This window comes from Elephas maximus, chromosome 2, assembly GCF_024166365.1.
Source record: "Elephas maximus indicus isolate mEleMax1 chromosome 2, mEleMax1 primary haplotype, whole genome shotgun sequence".
Lineage (NCBI taxonomy): Eukaryota > Metazoa > Chordata > Mammalia > Proboscidea > Elephantidae > Elephas > Elephas maximus.
In genome coordinates this window covers 57456138-57475367 of record NC_064820.1, presented here as the reverse complement: position 1 = coordinate 57475367, position 19230 = coordinate 57456138, and the positions used below count along the sequence as shown (strand labels likewise).

The following is a 19230-nucleotide window of genomic DNA, read 5'->3' as shown; positions in this document are numbered from 1 at the left end:
AGTTCAGCCTTTTGTATTCTTTTTGCCCTGTTTTAATACAATGATCACAATAGTACATTTGTGGTTTCGTTAACTTTTGACAAACACACGTATTGATTTATCTCTTTAAATGAAAACCGTGTATAACATTGTATACTTTACCACTCAACTTTCCCAAATTGTTTAGGTAGCACTTTCCAGATTTTTTAATTTCATAGAACCATAGTATTAAAAGCAAATCAACAATAAAAGCTTGAAAGGGAGGAGCTTTATTTGCCAAATAAAGACATTAGAAAAACAACCCTCGGTTGACTGTCATAGAGTTCATTTCACAACAGAAAATATGTTAATATTCACCCCTAAGTAGGAAGATGAATCTGTGAATAAATATGTGTTTTTAAATTGGTTGAAAGGTAGTTGAGAGTATTGAATATACCATGGACTGGCAGAAGAACGAACAAATCTGTCTTGGAAGAAGTATAGCCAGAATTCTCCTTAGAAGCAAGGATGACAAGGCTCATATCATATACTTTGGACATGTTATCAGGAGGGACCAGTCCCTAAAGGAGAACATCATACTTGTAAAGTAAACGGTCAGTGAAAAGGAGGAAGACCCTTAACAAGATGGATTGACACAGTGGCTACAGCAATAGACTAACAATGATCGTGAAGATGGCACAGGACCAGGCAGTGTTTTGTTCTGTTGTCCATAGCATTGCTATGAGTCAGAACTGACTCAACAGCACCTAACAACAACAAGCTTTATGAAAAACCTACCTTATTACTGTTTTTTGTTGTTCACCATGGATTACTGAAAATCTATTAACTGTTAGTAGTCCGCAAACCAGTTCTGGGGAACATTCATTTATGTATTGAATATTAATAGTTGATAGTTCCACACATACACAAAAATATTGAGATGTTTAAAATTATCTTCAAGAGTCTTAAACTTAATATTACCAAGAGGAAGGAGACTTGTGTATACGATATAGAGATCACCAAAAGTATCATTTCATAGAACTGACCATATGTAAATAATTGGATATTTGCTCATACTTTCACAGTCTTAATATGTTAGGAAATAGGAACAAGGTATTATTTTCCTTTAGCTTGTGCTTTAGGAAGAGAAATTGAATGGCTTAACACTCAGTTCTCCAAAGTCTCTTCTAATGGAAAAGAAAGGAGAATTCTGATGCTAGGAAATATTTTTTAAAACTCATCCTCCCATTCCCATATCACAATTGTTTATCAGGTACCTATCACGTACATCCTCTTCTAATGAAACATTTATCTGGCATCACTGGGAAATGGCAGGTCTGCATACTGGACATTCGCAGGTAACAAAAGCCCCTAATGCATTGCCGTCAAGTCAATTCCGGCTCATAGCGACCCTGTAGGACCAACTAGGACTGTCCCTTAAGGTTTCGAAGGCTGTAAAATCTTTACGGAAGCAGACTGCTGTATTTTTCTCCTGCTGAGCAACTGGTGAGTTGGAACCTTTCAGTTGGCAGCTGAGCGTTTAACCACTGTGCCACCAGGGCTCTTTCAACAAAAGCCCATACGAACCTTAAAAAATTTAATCAACTAGATAGAAATTTTAAAAAAATTTTATCGCTATGCTTATACCGAAGATAGTATGCAATAATCAATTATTGTACTATGGTGCAATATACCCACTGACATAGATGTAAGGAAAAATATAACACTTTGGAATGGGCAAAAAAAATATATTTGGATATACTTTCAATGCAGTATTGTAACATTTGGGGATTATCTGATCCATAGGGGCCTGAGTCTTGCTTTGACAAGACTAATTTCTAACTCTTCATAGAACTAGAAGTTAACTTAGAAAACTGAAAGCAATGCAAATGATTCTTGTCAATAGAAATGCAAATTAGTTGTGTCCTTGGGAATACAATTGATTATTGCTCTTTGGATACACCAGGGAGTCCTAGTGGCACAGTGGTTAAGAGCTGTGGCTGCTAACCCAAAGGTCGGCAGTTTGTATCCACAAACTGCTCTTTAGAAACCCTTAGGGGGCGTTTCTATTCTGCCCTATAGGGTCACTATGAGTTGGAATTGACTTCACGGCAACTGGTTTTTGGTTTGGTTTTGATAGACCAGCGTTTGCAAATTCTTTTTAACATTCGTTTACTGCATTTAAATTTATGGTTCTTTGACTTCTTTGTAATTGGTTGTAACATCTTTTCTGATTCCCTCCATTAACTAATAACTTAAACAGAATCTTTGACACATGTTCCTTTTATTTCTACATGGAAGTCATGATTTTGCCTTTTTTTTGAAAAATTATCCTTTTATGTAGGGATGTCTTTGTAGATTTTTAGTAATGCATGGCTTTTTTTTTTTTTTTTCCCTAGCTTTTATGTGGCCTTCTAGAATGGCATTCTTGCGGAGGTCTTGACTTTGTACTCGTACTCATTATTTATGTTCTTACTGCCAACAGCTAACGTTTGCTTTTGCTTTTAAGGTGACACAGATTAGTGGGAAAAAAATTGCCTTATGAATCAGATGGATTGAAGATTGAGTTAGCTCCCCACTCTTGATATATTCTTCTTTTGATTTTGGAAAAGTTATTTAACTCCAGAGATTCCAACCTTCCTCTTCTATAAAAGAATTAGATCATATATTTAAAGTACTGGGTACAAGGTACTTGGTAAGCACTCAATAAATGTTTGCTACCTTTCCTGTCCTCCTTTTGAAGGTATGTGTTTCAAATAGCTTCTTTCTATCTTTTACCTCCATGGTTTTAATCTGTTGAGGCCTAAAAAACTAGATAACCCAATTTGTTAGAATTCTGCCTAAAGCATATGTAGTTAGATTGTTAATGAGAGCCTGAAAACTTTTACTCTGAATGAGGTATGTAAACTTTATAGTTGTTATTAAACTTTGGCATATCCACTTTGACTACCGAGAGGCCATTTTTTGTTTTCTTCTGTAATTTTGGCTGTGTGCTATGTAGTTGAGATTAATGGTTAAGCGAACAGGGGAAGTTAGATGTTACTCTTTTAGTTTTGAAATATAACTTTTTGCATCCAGTTAATAGGGATACTTATGGATTGACACAATAGCTACAACAGTGGGCTCAAACATACCGACAATTGTGAGGGTGGCACAGGAGCGGGTAATGTTATACTGTACATCAGGTTGCCATGAGTCAGCTAAGAACTAGCAACAACAAATGTTTTCTGTTTGTTGGTATTAAAGCTGATTTGTATCCCCTGAGTTTATACCAAGATGTGAAGCGTGTATGTATGTATACAAGGAAGAGAGAGGGGAAAAAGTGGTGTGGGGTGTGTGGGTGCTGTGGATTTAGGGAGTGAGATGAGACCAGGTGGCAGGGAGAAAACCTAGAATTATTTTAAAGATGCTGTGCAAAGTGTTCACACACGAGCTGAATGTCCATGGAAAATAGGAAACCACCTGAAACCACGGCAGGGAATGAGGAATTACCAAATTAGCTTTTCCTGTCTTTACAGTGGAAAGCTGCTCCTTTTCTAGGACTTCTGATACATTATTTTTTTTGTCAGCAATACGATAAAATTTGTTTTCTGTTGGTTTTATTCATAAAAGCTCATATTTCAGATATTAATTTGACCTTAGAAAACCTTAAAAATAAGGAAAAAAGAAAATGGACATACAACACCTTCTTTCCCAAATACTTCAAAAATAATTACATATAGAATAGCCTTTTAAATAATGTAAAACAGGTAGGTCATTTTTATTTTTTAGCATCCCAATTGTATGAGTTTTCTATTGCTGCTGTAACAAGTTATCACAAACTTAGTTTAAAACTACTCAGATTTGTTATTTTACAGTTCTAGAGGCTGGATGTCCAAAATGGGTCTTACTGGGCTCGAATTAGGGTGTTGACAGGGCTGTGTTCTTCCTGGGGGCTCTAGAGAGGAGAATCTGTTTTCTTACTTTTTCCAGCTCCTAGAGGCTGTCTGGGGCCCTGGTGGCACAGTGGTTAAGAGCTATGGCAAGCTGCAGCTGCTAACCAAAAGGTTGCAGTTCAAATCCACCAGCCGCTCCTTGGAAACTGTGGGGCAGTTCTATTCTGTCCTATAGGGTTGCTGTGAGTTGGAATTGACTTGGTGGCAATGACTTTGGTTTTTTGGTTTAGTGGCTGTCTGGATTTCTTGGCTTGTGTCCACTTTCTGTCTTCAGAGCCAGCAATGGCTGGTCCAATCCTTCTTAAGATGCCATCTCTCTAGTTCTGACTCTTCCACTCACTCTTCTCCATTTAAGAACCATTGTGATTGTAGTGAGTCCATCTGGATAAACCCAAGATGGTCTGTCTTAAACTCAGCTGATTTGCAGCATCAATTCCTTCTGCAACTTTAATTCCCCCATTTGCAACATAACAGATTCACAGGTTTCAGGAATTAGGATGTGGCTATCTTTAGGCACAGAGGGCATTATTCTGCCTAACATACCATTGTATCATGCAAATATGTATTGTTTTTCTGCCTTAATTCTTCCATAATATGGAAAGATACCCCTTTGCTGTACCTGCCTGGTAAATAAATTAAGCATTAGAACTCTAAAAGGGATAGGAGCCACTACACTCATGCTAAAGAGAAAGCTCATCTATATGACTTAAAAAATATGAAATTTATAACCCATTTATACCATATACTCTAGCTAATACTATTATTTAGGCTTTGAATTTCTCATCAGTTATAGAGCTTACTCATTCTGATTTTATCTGTGTATAATTTTGAATTTCTGGCTTGAAGTTTTTTAGGGAGTCCTTTTCTTTTTTAATTATTAAGATTAAGAAATCAGAGAGACGGTGTGATGTGACATTCAATCACGTCAGAGGCTGAAAGCACAAAAGTTGGCTCCTTTCATGGTGAATGTGGTGGGTGGGGAGATGGTGGAGTATAGACTGAATAACATCTGTGAAAAGAAACATGCAATTTTGTATTAAAGAGTCAAAACTAAGGCCATGGAGAATACAGTGCTCTGGTCTTCTCTCTGGCAAGTCATAGATGTGACTCCAATGAAAGCAGTTGAACTGATGAGAATATAGATCTGGGAATCATTCAAATATTTTTGCCTGATCCCCTGAATTTGAGGCATTTAAGTGGAGACAAAGCTCCCAGGCCTTGTGTATACTATTACCATCCAACTGAGCTGCAAAAGAGTGATGAAAGTGAATCCAGTTAGTTGGGAAGGTAGGATTTGGGTTGTTGTAATAAATAATGTTTAACTAAAACAGCCGTGTGAGGCAGTCACCATAAAGGAAGTGTAATGTAGTTCAGTTTATTGAGTTTTTATTTTGGTCTGTCTGTGAAAAAAAAAAAAAAAATTTTTTTTTTTTTTTTTTTTTTTCTGTGATAGAGTGTGCAGGGAGGGTTAGTCTGTGCTCATGACAAACTATTTAAAAGTTTATCCCGAGGAGCTGAAAGTGCTTATTGCAAAAGTAAAATATATTTTCTGTGGCACCTAAATCAAGTGTATTTTCTCTCATTTAATACCGCAAATGGGATGTGAGGACAGATATTTTAAGAGAGATGTGCTGAAAACAGTAGTTTTGATCGGTCAGCACTGACTTCTCCCTAACCCTGGTACAGGTAACCCTTTCAAGGAGTTGGTTTATAATTGTACCAACTAATTTTTGAGAGGACTTTTTCTACCCTTCCTTGCGTAATTTAGAGCACTCTAAATTGGCTCTGTAAATACTTGTTGTTTCTACAGCTTGTTTTTTCTTAACGCAAGTCACGGCATAAGTTTTTCCTTCTCGAGGATTTTCTTGGCTGTCTCTTAAACCACCAGGTAAGTAAATTTGGGAGGGGTGCCTCTGACGAAGGCTTGTCATTTTGATACACCATTAGGCCCCGCATTTTCTAAGCCTTTTAAAGTAGTCGAATATTTTAAATAAGTGAATGAGTTGCTGTTGTTTGGACTTGCATTTTCCCTCCAAATGTTGAAGTACCGATTGAATCTTGTTGGTGCAAAACATCCAGACCTTTTTTTTTATGTACTGCTCTAGACAGATTGCTTGTAAGAAATGTAGGCAGGTAAAAGGATTAGTTTTAATTACGTTCGGAGCTAGTGTGATCATGAAGTGGGGCAACCCCTCCTGTTCAGATGCTTTCTGTGACACCAGCCTTAAGACATTTACCTGAAAGGCGTGTTAAAAGAGCAGTCATTTAAAGTTCTTTCCTTGGCATTCGTGAGATGTTTCTAATTACCTGGAGAGCACACAGGCAAGTCCATGCTGCTTTTTACGCTGAATCGCCTGATTAGTATTTCCTCTCGTTTCCCTTCTGTCTTACGCTCCCAATTTCCGATTCTTTTGTCAGCAAACTTCCAGAGTGGTCTTTTTAAGTGAGACAAAAATGAGATCCAGTTGAGCTGATACACATACATTAATGCATAAAGAGATTACCAAGCCCGTTGCTGCTGTGTCAATTCTGACTCATAGTGACCCTATAGGACAGAGTAGAAGAGTAGAACCGCCCCGGAGGCTTTCCAAGGCTGTAAATCTTTACCGAAGCAGACTGCCATGTCTTTCTCCCTCACAGCAGCTGGTGGGTTCAAACCACCAACCTTTCAGTTAGCAGCTGAGCATTAAACCACTGTGCTACCAGGGCTCCTCGTAAAGAGATTAGACAGAATTAATTATTCACCTAAACAGGGAACCTACTGGGGGCCTCACAATGACCTGCCCTACAGTTCACACTTCTCTGGGACACAACCAAGTTCACTTATTCGAGCAGGGTAGGGTGAGACCCAGACGTGATATTTTTCAATTTTGTTCTTGTTTCCTTTCCATTATCCATTATAGGTATATAGACATAGGTATATATGAAACCCTGGTGACGTAGTGGTTAAGAGTTCAGCTGCTAACCAAAAGGTTGGCAGTTTGAATACACCAGGCCCTCCTTGGAAACCCTATGGGACAGTTCTACTCTGTCCTATAGGGTCGCTATGAGTTGGAATTGACTGGATGGCAATGGGTTTGGATTTTTTTTTTTGGTATGTATGTATGTATATATATACACACACACACATTCACATATATATTAAGTAAAATAAATTTAAAAAATATTTTAGAGGGCACTCTTTTTTTTTTTTTTTTTTTCTTATTGCAAGGGCCTGGGACAGCAGTAGTAATAAACTATTTTTTTGTTTCTTTATGCTGCTAGTCTATATTCAAGGTGGCATTTTCCCATGATCTCGAAAGAATGCTTAGTTACTTTAGGATTCAAGCTACATAATTTCAACAGCTGGAGCTTGTTTTATCTGATTAGGGGGTACAAGCCTGAGAAAGGAATATGGTCTGAGATGTTATAAACTTTGACCTGAGTTCTGCTTGACTTTTTATTGCCAAAGATTTCTTTTGAAAAGGGCATATGAAAAAGTGGACTTTAAAGTGAATAGTGATGAGTTCAAGTCTGAATCAGGTAGAAAGTATTGATTTCTTTTAAATATGTACTTGGATATACTTATCCTCCTAAATTTTAATGTTGGATGAGCTAAAAATCACTACACATCCCAACTTCACAAGTAAGTTACATCTCCCTCGCTCACTGTCTTGGGTTGTAGCCAGTATGGTAGACTACATAAGGGTTTTTTAATGAGCTCTATTTTTTAGAAAAGAGCCTTGGTGTTCCAGTGGTTAAATGCATGGCTGCTAACCAAGAGGTTGGTAGTTTGAACCCACCAGCTGCTCCTCGGGAGAAAGATGGGACAGTCTGCTTCCGTAAAGTTTACACTCTTGGAAAACCCCATGGGGCAGTTTTCTCTCCTGTAGGGTCACTATGAGTCAGAATCGACCGGATGGCAACAGGTTTGATTTGGCTTTGATTTTCTGGGCCTCAGTTTTCTCAGCTCAATAATGGAGATAATAATACAGTCAGGATTAAATTAGCTATGATATAAAGTGCTTAGAATAGCACCTCACGCTTCCAGTATCTTTGGGCCTTAGCATTTTCATCTGAAAAGTGATAACCTTGTACTCTATATTACATGCTTTTTCTAGCTCTGAAAGTGTGTATTCTATGCAGTTTAAAATTAACCATGTATTATCCACCAGTCAGAGATGATTAAATAAATTTTGCGGTAATCATTCAGTGAAATTTTTGCCTGGCATTAAAAAGAATCAGGTAGAACTCTGTGTTATGATGCATAAGGATAGTCTATGATGTCGAAAAAACAATGAGCCGGTTGTATAACTGTATCCGCGCTATGATCCCATTTTTTGTAAGGAAAAAAAGAAAGAAAGATGCGTATATATACTAGTATATGCAGAGCAAAGCTGAAAAACTGAACACCTGTGACCTCTGGGAGATGTTATTTTCTCCTTTATGCATTTCTGATTGATTTAATTATTTTTTACAAGTATGTGTGGAGTATAAAAAAATAAATAATTTTTAAATTTTTTTTATGTGTGGAGTTCTTGGATGATGCAAACAATTACATGCTCAACTACTAACTAAAAGGTTGGCAGTTTGAACCCACCCAGAGTGCCATGGAAGAAAGGCCTGGTGACCTGATTCCAAAAGATCACAGCCTTGAAAATAGTATGGAGCACAGATCTACTCTGTAAAACATGAGGTCACCTCGAGTCAAAATCGGCTTGATGGCAACCTTAGAAATGAGAAAAATAAATAAATTTAGTTTTAATGTGTCTATATGTGCCTGCATGTCAACTAGAGAGAACATAGAGGTCTTCTGAGTCATCAGTGGTTGGGCCAAATTTCAGATTATTTAAAACAGCAACTTATTTCCTTCTATAGCCTTTGAAATGATGATATGGCATCCAGTTTTTGTAGCTATTTAAGCCATCACCATATTTTGTATTCTTTTTAAATTCTTTGTTAGCCTTTTGTATGGTTCCCCATAAACAAAAATGAGGTAATTTTTATTTTATTCTTTATCTTCACTGATGATTGCCTGAATGCAGGATTTTAATTTCCCTTTTTGTTGACGATGATCCTCTCTATAATAGAGGGACATCTCTATTATACAGTTAGGGGTTGATAGAAGGAAAAGCGGAGCTCTGACTCAAGACTGATGGTTCCACAAGCAGCTTTCTTTCTTTTTCCTTATATATCGAATACAGTGGGCAGCTGATTCAGACAAGTAATGGTTTTCATTCTTATTCCCAAAGAGCGGTCTGTATGTAAGAGTTTGTGTCTCACTTAAAATTGTATTTCTTTTTTTTTTTTAATAATTTTTTATTGTGCTTTGAGTGAAAGTTTACAAATCAAGTCAGTCTCTAACACAAAAACCCATATACACCTTGTTACATACTCCCAATGACTCTCCCCCTAATAAGACAGCCCGTTCTCTCCCTCCACTCTATCTTTTCGTGTCCATTTCGCCAGCTTCTAACCCCTCTACCGTCTCATCTCCTCTCCAGGCAGTAGATGCCAACATAGTCTCAAGTGTCCACCTGATCCAAGAAGCTCACTTCTCACCAGCATCCCTCTCCACCCCATTGTCCAGTCCAATCCATGTCTGAAGAGTTGGTTTCGAGAATGGTTCCCGTCCTGGGCCAACAGAAGGTCTGGGTGCCATGACCACTGGGGTTCTTCTAGTCTCAGTCAGACCATTAAGTCTGGTCTTATGAGAATTTGGGGTCTGCATCCCACTGCTCTCCTGCTACCTCAGTGGTTCTCTATTGTGTTCCCTGTCAGGGCAGTTATGGGTTATAGCCGGGCACCATCTAGTTCTTCTGGTCTCAGGATGATGTTGGCTCTGGTTCATGTGGCCCTTCCTGTCTCTTGGGCTTGTCATTGCCTTGTGTCCTTAGTGTCCTTCATTCTCCTTTGATCCAGGTGGGTTGAGACCAACTGATGCATCTTAGATGGCTGCTTGCTAGCATTCAAGACCCCAGACGCCACTCTTCAAAGTGAGATGCAGAATGTTTTCTTAATAGATTTTATTATGCCAATTGACTTAGATGTCCCCTGAAACCATGGTCCCCAGACCCCTGCCCCTGGTACGCTGGCCTTCAAAGCATTCAGTTTCTTCAGAAAACTTCTTTGCTTTTGGTTTAGTCCAGTTGTGCTAACCTCCCCTGTACTGTGTGCTGTCTTTCCCTTCACCTAAAGTAGTTCCTATCTGCTATCCAATTAGTGATTGCCTCTCTCCCTCCCTCCCTCCCTCCCTCCCTCCCTCCCTCCCTCCCTCCCTCCCTCCCTCCCTCCCTCCCTCCCTCCCTCCCTCCCTCCCTCCCGCCTCTCCTAACCACAAAAGAATATTTTCTTCTCAGTTTAAACTATTTCTCAAGTTCTTATAATAGTGGTCTTATACAACATTTGTCCTTTTGCAACTGACTAATTTCACTCAACATAATGCCTTCCGGGTTCCTCCACGTTATGAAATTTCTCACAGATTCCTCACTGTTCTTTATTGATGCGTAGTATTCCATTGTGTGAATATACCATAATTTATCCATTCATCCATTGATGGGCACCTTGGTTGCTTCCATCTTTTTGCTATTGTGAACAATGCTGCAATAAACATGGGTGTGCATATATCTGTTCGTATAAAGGCTCTTATTTCTCTAGGGTATATTCCAAGGACCGGGATTGCTGGATTGTATGGTAGTTCTATTTCTAGCTTTTTAAGGAAGCGCCAAATCAATTTCTAAAGTGGTTGTACCATTTTACATTCCCACCAGCATGTATAAGTGTTCCAATCTCTCCACAGCCTCTCCAACATTTATTATTTTGTGTTTTTTTTGGATTAATGCCAGCCTTGTTGGAGTGAGATGAAATCTGATTATAGTTTTGATCTGCATTTCTCTAATGGCTAATGATTGTGAACATTTCCTCACATATCTGTTGGCTACCTGAATGTCTTCTTTAGTGAAGTGTCTATTCATATCTTTTGCCCATTTTTTAATTGAGTTGTCTTTTTGTAGCTGATGTTTTGCAGTATCACATAGATTTTAGAGATCAGGCACTGATCAGAAATGTCTTAGCTAAAATTTTTTTCCCAGTCTGTAGGTAGTCTTTTTACTCTTTTCATGAAGTCTTTGGATGAGCATAGGTGTTTGATATTTAGGAGCTCCCAGTTATGTAGTTTTTCTTCTACGTTCGTTATAATGTTTTCTATACTGTTTATGCCATGTATTAGGGCTCCTAACGTTGTCCCTATTTTTTCTTTCATAATCTTTATCATTTTAGATTTTATATTTAGGTCTTTGATCCATTTTGAGTTAGTTTTTGTGCATGGACTGAGGTATGGGTCTTGTTTCATTTTTTTGCAGACGGATGTCCAGTTATGCCAGCACCATTTGTTACAAAGACAGTCTTTTCCCCATTTAACTGTTTTGGGGCCCTTGTCAAATATCAACTGCTCATATGTGGATGGATTTATGTCTGGAGTCTCAATTCTGTTCCATTGGTCCATGTATCTGTTGTTGTACCAGTACCAGGCTGTTTTGACTACTGTGGCAGTATAATATGTTCTAAAATCAGGTAAGGTAAGGCCTGCCACTGTGTTCTTCTTTTTCAGTAATTCCTTATTTATCTGGGACCTCTTTCCCTTCCATATGAAGTTGGTGGTTTGTTTCTCCATCTCATTAGAGAATGTCGTTGGGATTTGGATCGGAATTGTATTAAATGTATAGATCGCTTTTGGTAGAATAGACATTTTTATAATGTTAAGTCTTCCTATCCAGGAACAAGATATGTTTTTCCACTTCGCAAGTCTCTTTTGGTTTCTTGCAGAAGGGTACTGTAGCTTTCTTTGTGTAAGTCTTTTACAACTCTGGTAAGATTTGTTCCTAAGTATTTTATCTTCTTGGGGGTCACTGTAAATGACATTGATTTGGTGATTTCCTCTTCGATGTTCTTTTTGTTGGTGTAGAGGGATCCAACTGATTTTTGTATGTTTACCTTGTATCCCGATACTCTGCTGAACACTTCTATTAGTTTCAGTAGTTTTCTGGAGGATTCCTTAGGGTTTTCTGTGTATAAGATCATGTCATCTGCAAACAGAGATACTTTTACTTCTTCCTTGCCAATCTGGATGCCGTTTCTTTCTTTATCTAGCCTAATTGCTCTGGCTAGGACCTCCAACACAATGTTGAATAAGAGCGGTGATAAAGGGCATCCTTGTCTGGTTCCCCATCTCAGTGGGAATGCTTTCAGGCTCTCTCCATTTAGGGTGATGTTGGCTGTTGGCTTTGTATAAATGTCCTTTATTATGTTGAAGAATTTTCCTTCTTTTCCTATTTTGCTAGAGTTTTTATCATGAATGAGTGTTGAACTTTATCAAATGCCTTTTCTGCATGAATTGATGAAATCATGTGATTCTTGTCTTTTGTTTTATTTATGTGGTAGATTACATTAATTGTTTTTCTAATGTTGAACTGTCCCTGCATACCTGGTATGAATCCCACTTGGTCATGGTGAATTATTTTTTTGATATGTTGTTGAGTTCTATTGGCTAGAATTTTGTTGAGGATTTTTGCATCTACATTCATGAGGGATATATGTCTATAATTTTCTTTTCTTGTGGTGTCTTAACCTGGTTTTGGTATCAGGGATATGGTGGCTTCATAGAATGAGTTTGGTAGTATTCCGTCCTTTTCTATGCTCTGGAATACCTTTAGTAGTAGTGGTGTTAACCCTTCTCTGAAAGTTTGGTAGAACTCTGCCGTGAAGCCGTCCGGACCAGGGCTTTTTTTTGTTGGGAGTTTTTTGATTACCTTTTTAATCTCTTCTTTTGTTATGGGTCTATTTAGTTGTTCTACCTCTGTGTTAGTTTAGGTAGGTAGTGTGTTTCTAGGAATCCATCCATTTCTTCTAGGTTTTCAAATTTGTTTGAGTACGGTTTTTCATAGTAATCTGATATGATTCTTTTAATTTCAGTTGGGTCTGTTGTAATATCACCCATCTCATTTCTTATTCGGGTTATTTGCCTCCTCTCCTGTTTTTGTTTTGTCAGTTTGGCCAGAAGTTTATCAATTTTGTTGATTTTTTAAAAAAAAAACAGCTTTTGGTCTTGTTAATTCTTTCAAACGTTTTTCTGTTTTCTATTTCATTTAGTTCAGCTCTAATTTTTATTATTTGTGTTCTTCTGGTGCCTGTGGGTTTCCTTTGTTGCTCTCTTTGTATTTGTTCAAGTTGTAGGGATAATTCTTTGATTTTGGCCCTTTCTACTTTTTGGATGTGTGCATTTATTGCTATAAATTGACCTCTGAGCACCACTTTTGCTGTGTCCCAAAGGTTCTGATAGGAAGTGTTTTCATTCTCATTGGATTCTATGAATTTCTTTACCCCATCCTTAATGTCTTCTATAATCCAGTCTTTTTTGAGCAGGGTATTGTTCAGTTTCCAAGTGTTTGATTTCTTTTCCTTGCTTTTCCTGTTATTGATTTCCACTTTTATGGCTTTGTGGTCAGAGAAGATGCTTTGTAACATTTCAATGTTTTGGATTCTGCTAAGCCTTGCTTTATGACCTAATATGTGGTCTGTTCTAGAGAATGTTCCATGTGCACTAGAAAAGAAAGTATACTTGGTTGCTGTTGGGTGGAGTGTTCTATATATATCTACAAGGTCAAGTTGGTTGATTGTGGCATTTAGATCTTTTGTGTCTTTATTGAGCTTCTTTCTGGATGTCCTGTCCTTCACCAAAAGTGGTGTGTTGAAGTCTCCTACTATTACTGTGGAGCTGTCTATCTCACTTTTCAATGCTGTTAGAGTTTGTTTTATGTATCTTGTAGCCCTGTCATTGGGTGCATAAATATTTAATATGGTTATATCTTCTTGGTGTATAGTCCCTTTAATCATTATATAGTGTCCTTTCTTATCCTTCCTGATGGATTTAACTTGAAAGTCTATTTTGTCAGAAATTAATATTGCCACTCCTGCTGTTTTTTTATTGTTGTTTGCTTGATATATTTTTCCCATCCTTTGAGTTTTAGTTTGTTTTTGTCTCTAAGTCTAAGGTGTGTCTCTTGTAGGCAGCATATAGACAGATCTTGTTTTTTAATCTGCTCTGCCACTCTCTGTCTCTTTATTGGTGCATTTAGTCCATTTACATTCAGGGTAATTATGGATAGGTGTGAATTTAGTGTTATCATTTTGATGTCTTTTTTTGTGTGTTGTTGACAGTTTCTTTTTCCTACTTAATTTTATGTGCTGAGTAGATTATCTTTATGTGTTGTCCTTTCCTCATATTTGTTGTTGTTGGTTTTGTTTCTGCGGAGTCTCTATTTTTCCCTTGTGTTTTATTTTGATGAGTAAGATAGTTTGTCTCCTTTGTGGTTACCTTATTACTTACCCCTATTTTTCTAAATTTAAACCTAACTTTTATTTTTTTGTATCGCTGTATCTTCCTCTCCATATGGAAGGTGTATGATTACATTTCTTAGTCGCTCTTTGTTATTTTAATGTTGTTTCCTTTTATATAATTACATCACTGTTACCCTGTTTTGGGCTTTTTTTTTTTTTTTTTTCTAATCTTGCTTTGTTTTTTTGGATTTTGCTGTCTGGGTTGACTTATGGTTCCTCTGGCCAGTGTTCTCGTCTTGGGTTGATACCTGATATTATTGGTTTTGTAACCAAAGAGCTCCCTGTAGTATTTCTTGTAGTTTTGGTTTGGTTTTTACGAATTCCCTTAACTTGTGTTTATCTGAAAATATCTTAATTTCTCCTTCATATTTAAGAGACAGTTTTGATGGATATATGATTCTTGGCAGGCAATTTTTTCCTTCAATTTTTAAAATATGTCATCCCAGTGCCTTCTGGCCTGCATGGTTTCTGCCGAGTAGTCCGAGCTTATTCTTATTGGCTCTCCTTTGTAGGTGACTTTTCATTTATCCCTTTCTGCTCTTATAATTCTCTCTTTATCTTTGGTTTTGGCAAGTTTGATTATATGTCTTGGTGACTTTCTTATCAGATCATTTTATGTGGAGTTCGATGAGCATCTTGGATAGATATCTTCTTATCTTTCAAAATATCAGGGAAGTTTTCTGCCAAAAAATCTTCAACAATTTTGTCTGTATTTTCTGTTATCCCTTCCTGCTCTGGTACTCCAATCACTCATAGGTTATTTCTCTTGATAGAGTCCCACAGGATTCTTAAAGTGTCTTCATTTTTTAAAATTCTTTTATCTGATTTTTCTTCAAATATATTAGTGCCAAGTGATTTATCTTCGAGTTCAGACATTCTGGTTTCTACTTGCTCAATTCTGCTCCTCTGACTTTCTATTGAGTTGTCTACTTCTGTAATTTTATTGTTAATCTTCTGAATTTCTGATTGTTGTCTGTCTATGGATTTTTCCAGCTTATTAAACTTTTCATTATGTTCCTGAATAACCTAATTTATTCAGTTGCTTTATTTGTGTGTTACTTGGCTTGTTTTGTGTATTGCCGCGTTTCCTTCCTGATGTCTTGAAGGGTTCTGTATATTAAACTTTTGTATTCTGCATCTGGTAATTCCAGGAATGCACTTTCATCTAGAAGATCCCTGGATTCTTTGTTTCGAGAGCCTATTGAGGTGATCGTAATCTGTTTCTTTATGTGACTTGATATTGACTGTTGTCTCTGAGCCATCTAAAAGTTATATTAGTTTATGCTTGCTTACTGTATTGTAGCTTCTTGCTTTGTTTTGTTTTGGTATACCCCTATGGGTTGCTTGAGTGAGCTGGCTTTATTATTTTTGCCTTTGAAGCTCTGGCATCCTGTCCCCAGCTGGTTAGAGCTGTTATCAGGTATATCAGCCTAGGAATCCATTCAGTTTTCTTGTATGAATTCAGCTCAGGTTTCCAGGTAGCTGATCATCAAGTGTGTCGTACAGGCTCTGTCCTAAAGTCTTAGAGGGGCAGGAGTGATTGGCTTATATACCAGTATCTGATTGCAGCAGGGGGTCACGCTCTGAACAGGGCTGGGGGCTGAGAACTGACCCCCAAGTGTCTCTGAGGAAAACCCATCCCTGTTCCCTGGAGCATGCTGGTGGGAGGGTTCTGCACAGGGACCATGGGCTCCCACTGTTTTTGTTTGTAAGGACTGGGAGGTACCAGTTATCTTTGGATTCCTGTGACAGGTGGCTGGGTGACGTGAGTGGAGCTACCAGTCCTTAGGTCCCTAATGTGGATAGGTGAGGACCTTGTTTAATAGGCAAGGAAATGTCAAACGTCAAACACCCACCTCTGCACTGCACAGCTGAAATGGTTGGAGTTTCCCAACAAGGGCCTATTCTCCCAAAATAAGCCCACACAGGTCCATGCAGAAGGGAAAGGTGCTCAAGTCCATGGACAGTTTATGCCTGGACAGGAGCTGTTTCTGTCCTGAGCGCCCCTAGTTAATGGAGCTAGCAAATCATCTTTTCCCCCCAGTTGAAATTTTTTTCCTTCCCCAAGGCCAGGAGGATGGCTTTAGGTGCTCACCAGGATCTATCTCAGGCCCAGGGATTCAGCCCCTGAAGCCGGTTTGGGGGCGGGGGGTGCGGTAAAGTATGCACAAGTAGTTAGCTTTTGCTGAGAGTGCTGTTCTCCTCAGGTTCTGGAGGTGTGAGTAGGCTTTGTGGTTGACTGCTTCTCCCTGAGGAAACTGTGAATGAACACTAGTACCAGCCCGCTGCCGCCGCTGCCTCCCCATGAATGGTGCCTGAGGGCTCCCCGTGATTCAGGTCCCGTAACTCCTCTCCACTTCTGAATGGTCTCTTCCTCCCCCTGCCTCTTAATTTGTTGTCTAAGCTTGCCTTTGATGCTCAGGGCTCCCAGCTTGTCAGAAATATACTCGTTTCACTTGTTTTTTCAGGTCTTTGTTGTAAAGAGGGCTTGCTGGAAGTGTCTGTCTATTCTACCATCTTGGCTCCACCTCAAAATTGTATCTCTTTTTAAGAAAAAAAAAAACACACACACTTTAAAATGAACTCTTCTGTTTTTATATTATTCTTATAAGATATGTTTCAAAGTTTAAGGCCAGAAATGTGTTTTTCAGATGTTTCTGAAATGCTTAATTACTGATTAGAGTGTTGGTAGTTGAATAGAGAGCCTGCCTCAAAAAAATGAGATTAAGACCTTTATATTTTTTATTAATCTGATCTAATCTTGATTCTGGAATATTTTAACTTATCTGTTCAGTTTGCTTGAGACCAGCCATGATTCATTTAACTCATTGAGTTACACATTCCACGAACACACCATGTTCCAGGCATGATGATACGGAGTTGAATAAACAATGATTAGACTTAAACCATATATGTAATGGGGGAGGCAGACATTCAGTATAAATTTTGGTTTTAATGCAGTGTAGTTCATAGTACATTAGGAACTTGAATGAAATACTGTGAGGGTACAGAATGTAGTCAGCCTAGATGGGAGAAGGCTAGTTGGGGAGTTCTGGGCCTGGAGAAATGAGAACAATATTGCCACATGGATAAAAGTAATATCTGAGTAAATAAGCATCCTGAATACCTTAAGGGATGTCTTCATGTCTTTCCATCCATAAATAGAAAAAAAAAACCCCAGTGCCCTCGAGTCGATTCCGACTCATATCGACCCTATAGGATGGAGTAGAACAGCCCCATAGAGTTTCCAAGGAGTGCCTGGTGGATTCAAACTGCCGACCCTTTGGTTAGCAGCCATAGAGGGACTGGAAATATAGACCCCTGTGTGGGACACCCCACTCTGTAGGCCAGCCCTTTGGGATTTCAAGTAGCATGACTAGAGGGCTCTTTAGGAAGTTTGTATAGCTAAAGTAAAACTCTCCTGTGGTATGAGTTAGATAAAAGATGATTCATTTTGTGTGTATGTTGTATCAGGTATGCCAAAATAGATTAGATTCCTTCCAGGTTCTGGCCTTCCAGGCAGTTTGTAACCTATAAATATCAGTATTTAAAAGCACAAAACTATGTAAAGCCATTCTACTATTTCTTTTACTTCTCCTCCTCTCCTCACTTTGCCACAAAGGTATATATTTCTTTTTTTGCCAGGTCAAAGATTTTTATTAGGTTGAGATTTGAAAGATGTTTCATTTTAGGTGACTGGAAAGTACATCCAGCTGAAAACCATCAACCATTTAGACTACATGCTTCATTTGAATTGTGTTTCTGGATGCAAGTCAAGTATGACAACTGTGAGTTTCATAACTTTTTCTAACTTGATTCAAAATGTTTTGGGGCCAAAATACTCCTAAGGTCTTTTCTGTCCTCTTCTGGTGAGGCCCTGTGGAGGTTATCAAGGTCAGGACTATATTGCTGGGTCTCATAAAAATGCAGGAGAGATGAGGAGCCATGAGTCTTAGGCTTGCATCATCTCTTGTCCATGCCCTCTCAGTAATGGCATATCACATATTGTTAAGATGAGCATCTCATTGAATTCATGCCTCTGACAAGGAGAAATGAATACTTCATATCAATTTTTTTGTTTGCTTTAGAAATGCTCAGGTTCTTTCACTGAAGTTACAGTTTTTAGACAAAGAGTAATTTATAAAGGGGAAATACGCTGTCAAGAATGCTGGGTGGAGAAGGAACTATAGAAAGTTATAGTCAGTGGGAATAATTCCAGTGAGTGGCAATCAGGAGTCAATAGTGTTCACTACCGTAGTCTCCCAGGGTACGTCCAAACTCAAATGGAGCTTTCTATTTTAGGATTATTTTATTTGTGATCTCATTGTCCATAATATCTCAGCCCCAGATTATTCAGTTTGTTTAAGAAAAAAAATCAATCATGGTTATTAAGATAAAATAATTGATTTTATAACCAGAAAGCTGAGCATTTAATAAAAGAGTTATATGAGCAACTTTAATAAATCAGTAAATATTTATTGAGCATCTGTAATGTGCTAGATAATAGTACTTAATGTTGACGTAGGTACAGTTCTGGCAAGAAGTGATGAAGGCTTTATTGCAAAACAGTGGGAATTGATTAGGGTATATATATTGAAAAAACATTTAAAGAGGTAGAATCAACATGAATAGACATGAAGTCTGGCCAGTCTGAGAGAGAAAGGATTGAAAATGTTAAGAGGTTTCTAGCTTTGGTTAATGGGCTGGTTGATGATGCTATTCACTAAAATAGAAAACACAGGATACAGAAGCAAGTGCTTATTGTGAGTGGGAGGAAAGTGAAGTTGAGTTTTTGTTAATTCATGGTACCGGAGGGATATCTAGATATAAATGGTATAGCAGATTGAATCATGGCCCCCCCAAAAGATATGTCCACATCTTGGAGCTTGCAAATGTGACCTTATCTGGAAAAAGGATCTTTGCAGATATAATTAAGTTTAAGGATCTAGAGATGAGGTCATGT

The 19230-nt window shown here is 38.1% G+C and overlaps 1 protein-coding gene across 2 annotated transcripts in view; it reads left to right on the top strand.

Moving 5' to 3' along the window:
* Positions 1 to 19230, top strand: part of ARL15 (ADP ribosylation factor like GTPase 15) — a 526064-nt gene that overhangs the window by 144797 nt on the left and 362037 nt on the right. The window contains exon 2 of one of the 2 annotated variants that reach the window (XM_049863679.1): positions 17960 to 18055. The exons of the other annotated variant lie outside the window; for it this stretch is intronic. Within the exon in view, the coding sequence (XP_049719636.1) occupies positions 17960 to 18055 (96 nt within the window). The remainder of the gene's footprint in view (positions 1 to 17959; positions 18056 to 19230) is intronic. 2 annotated transcript variants of the gene reach the window in all.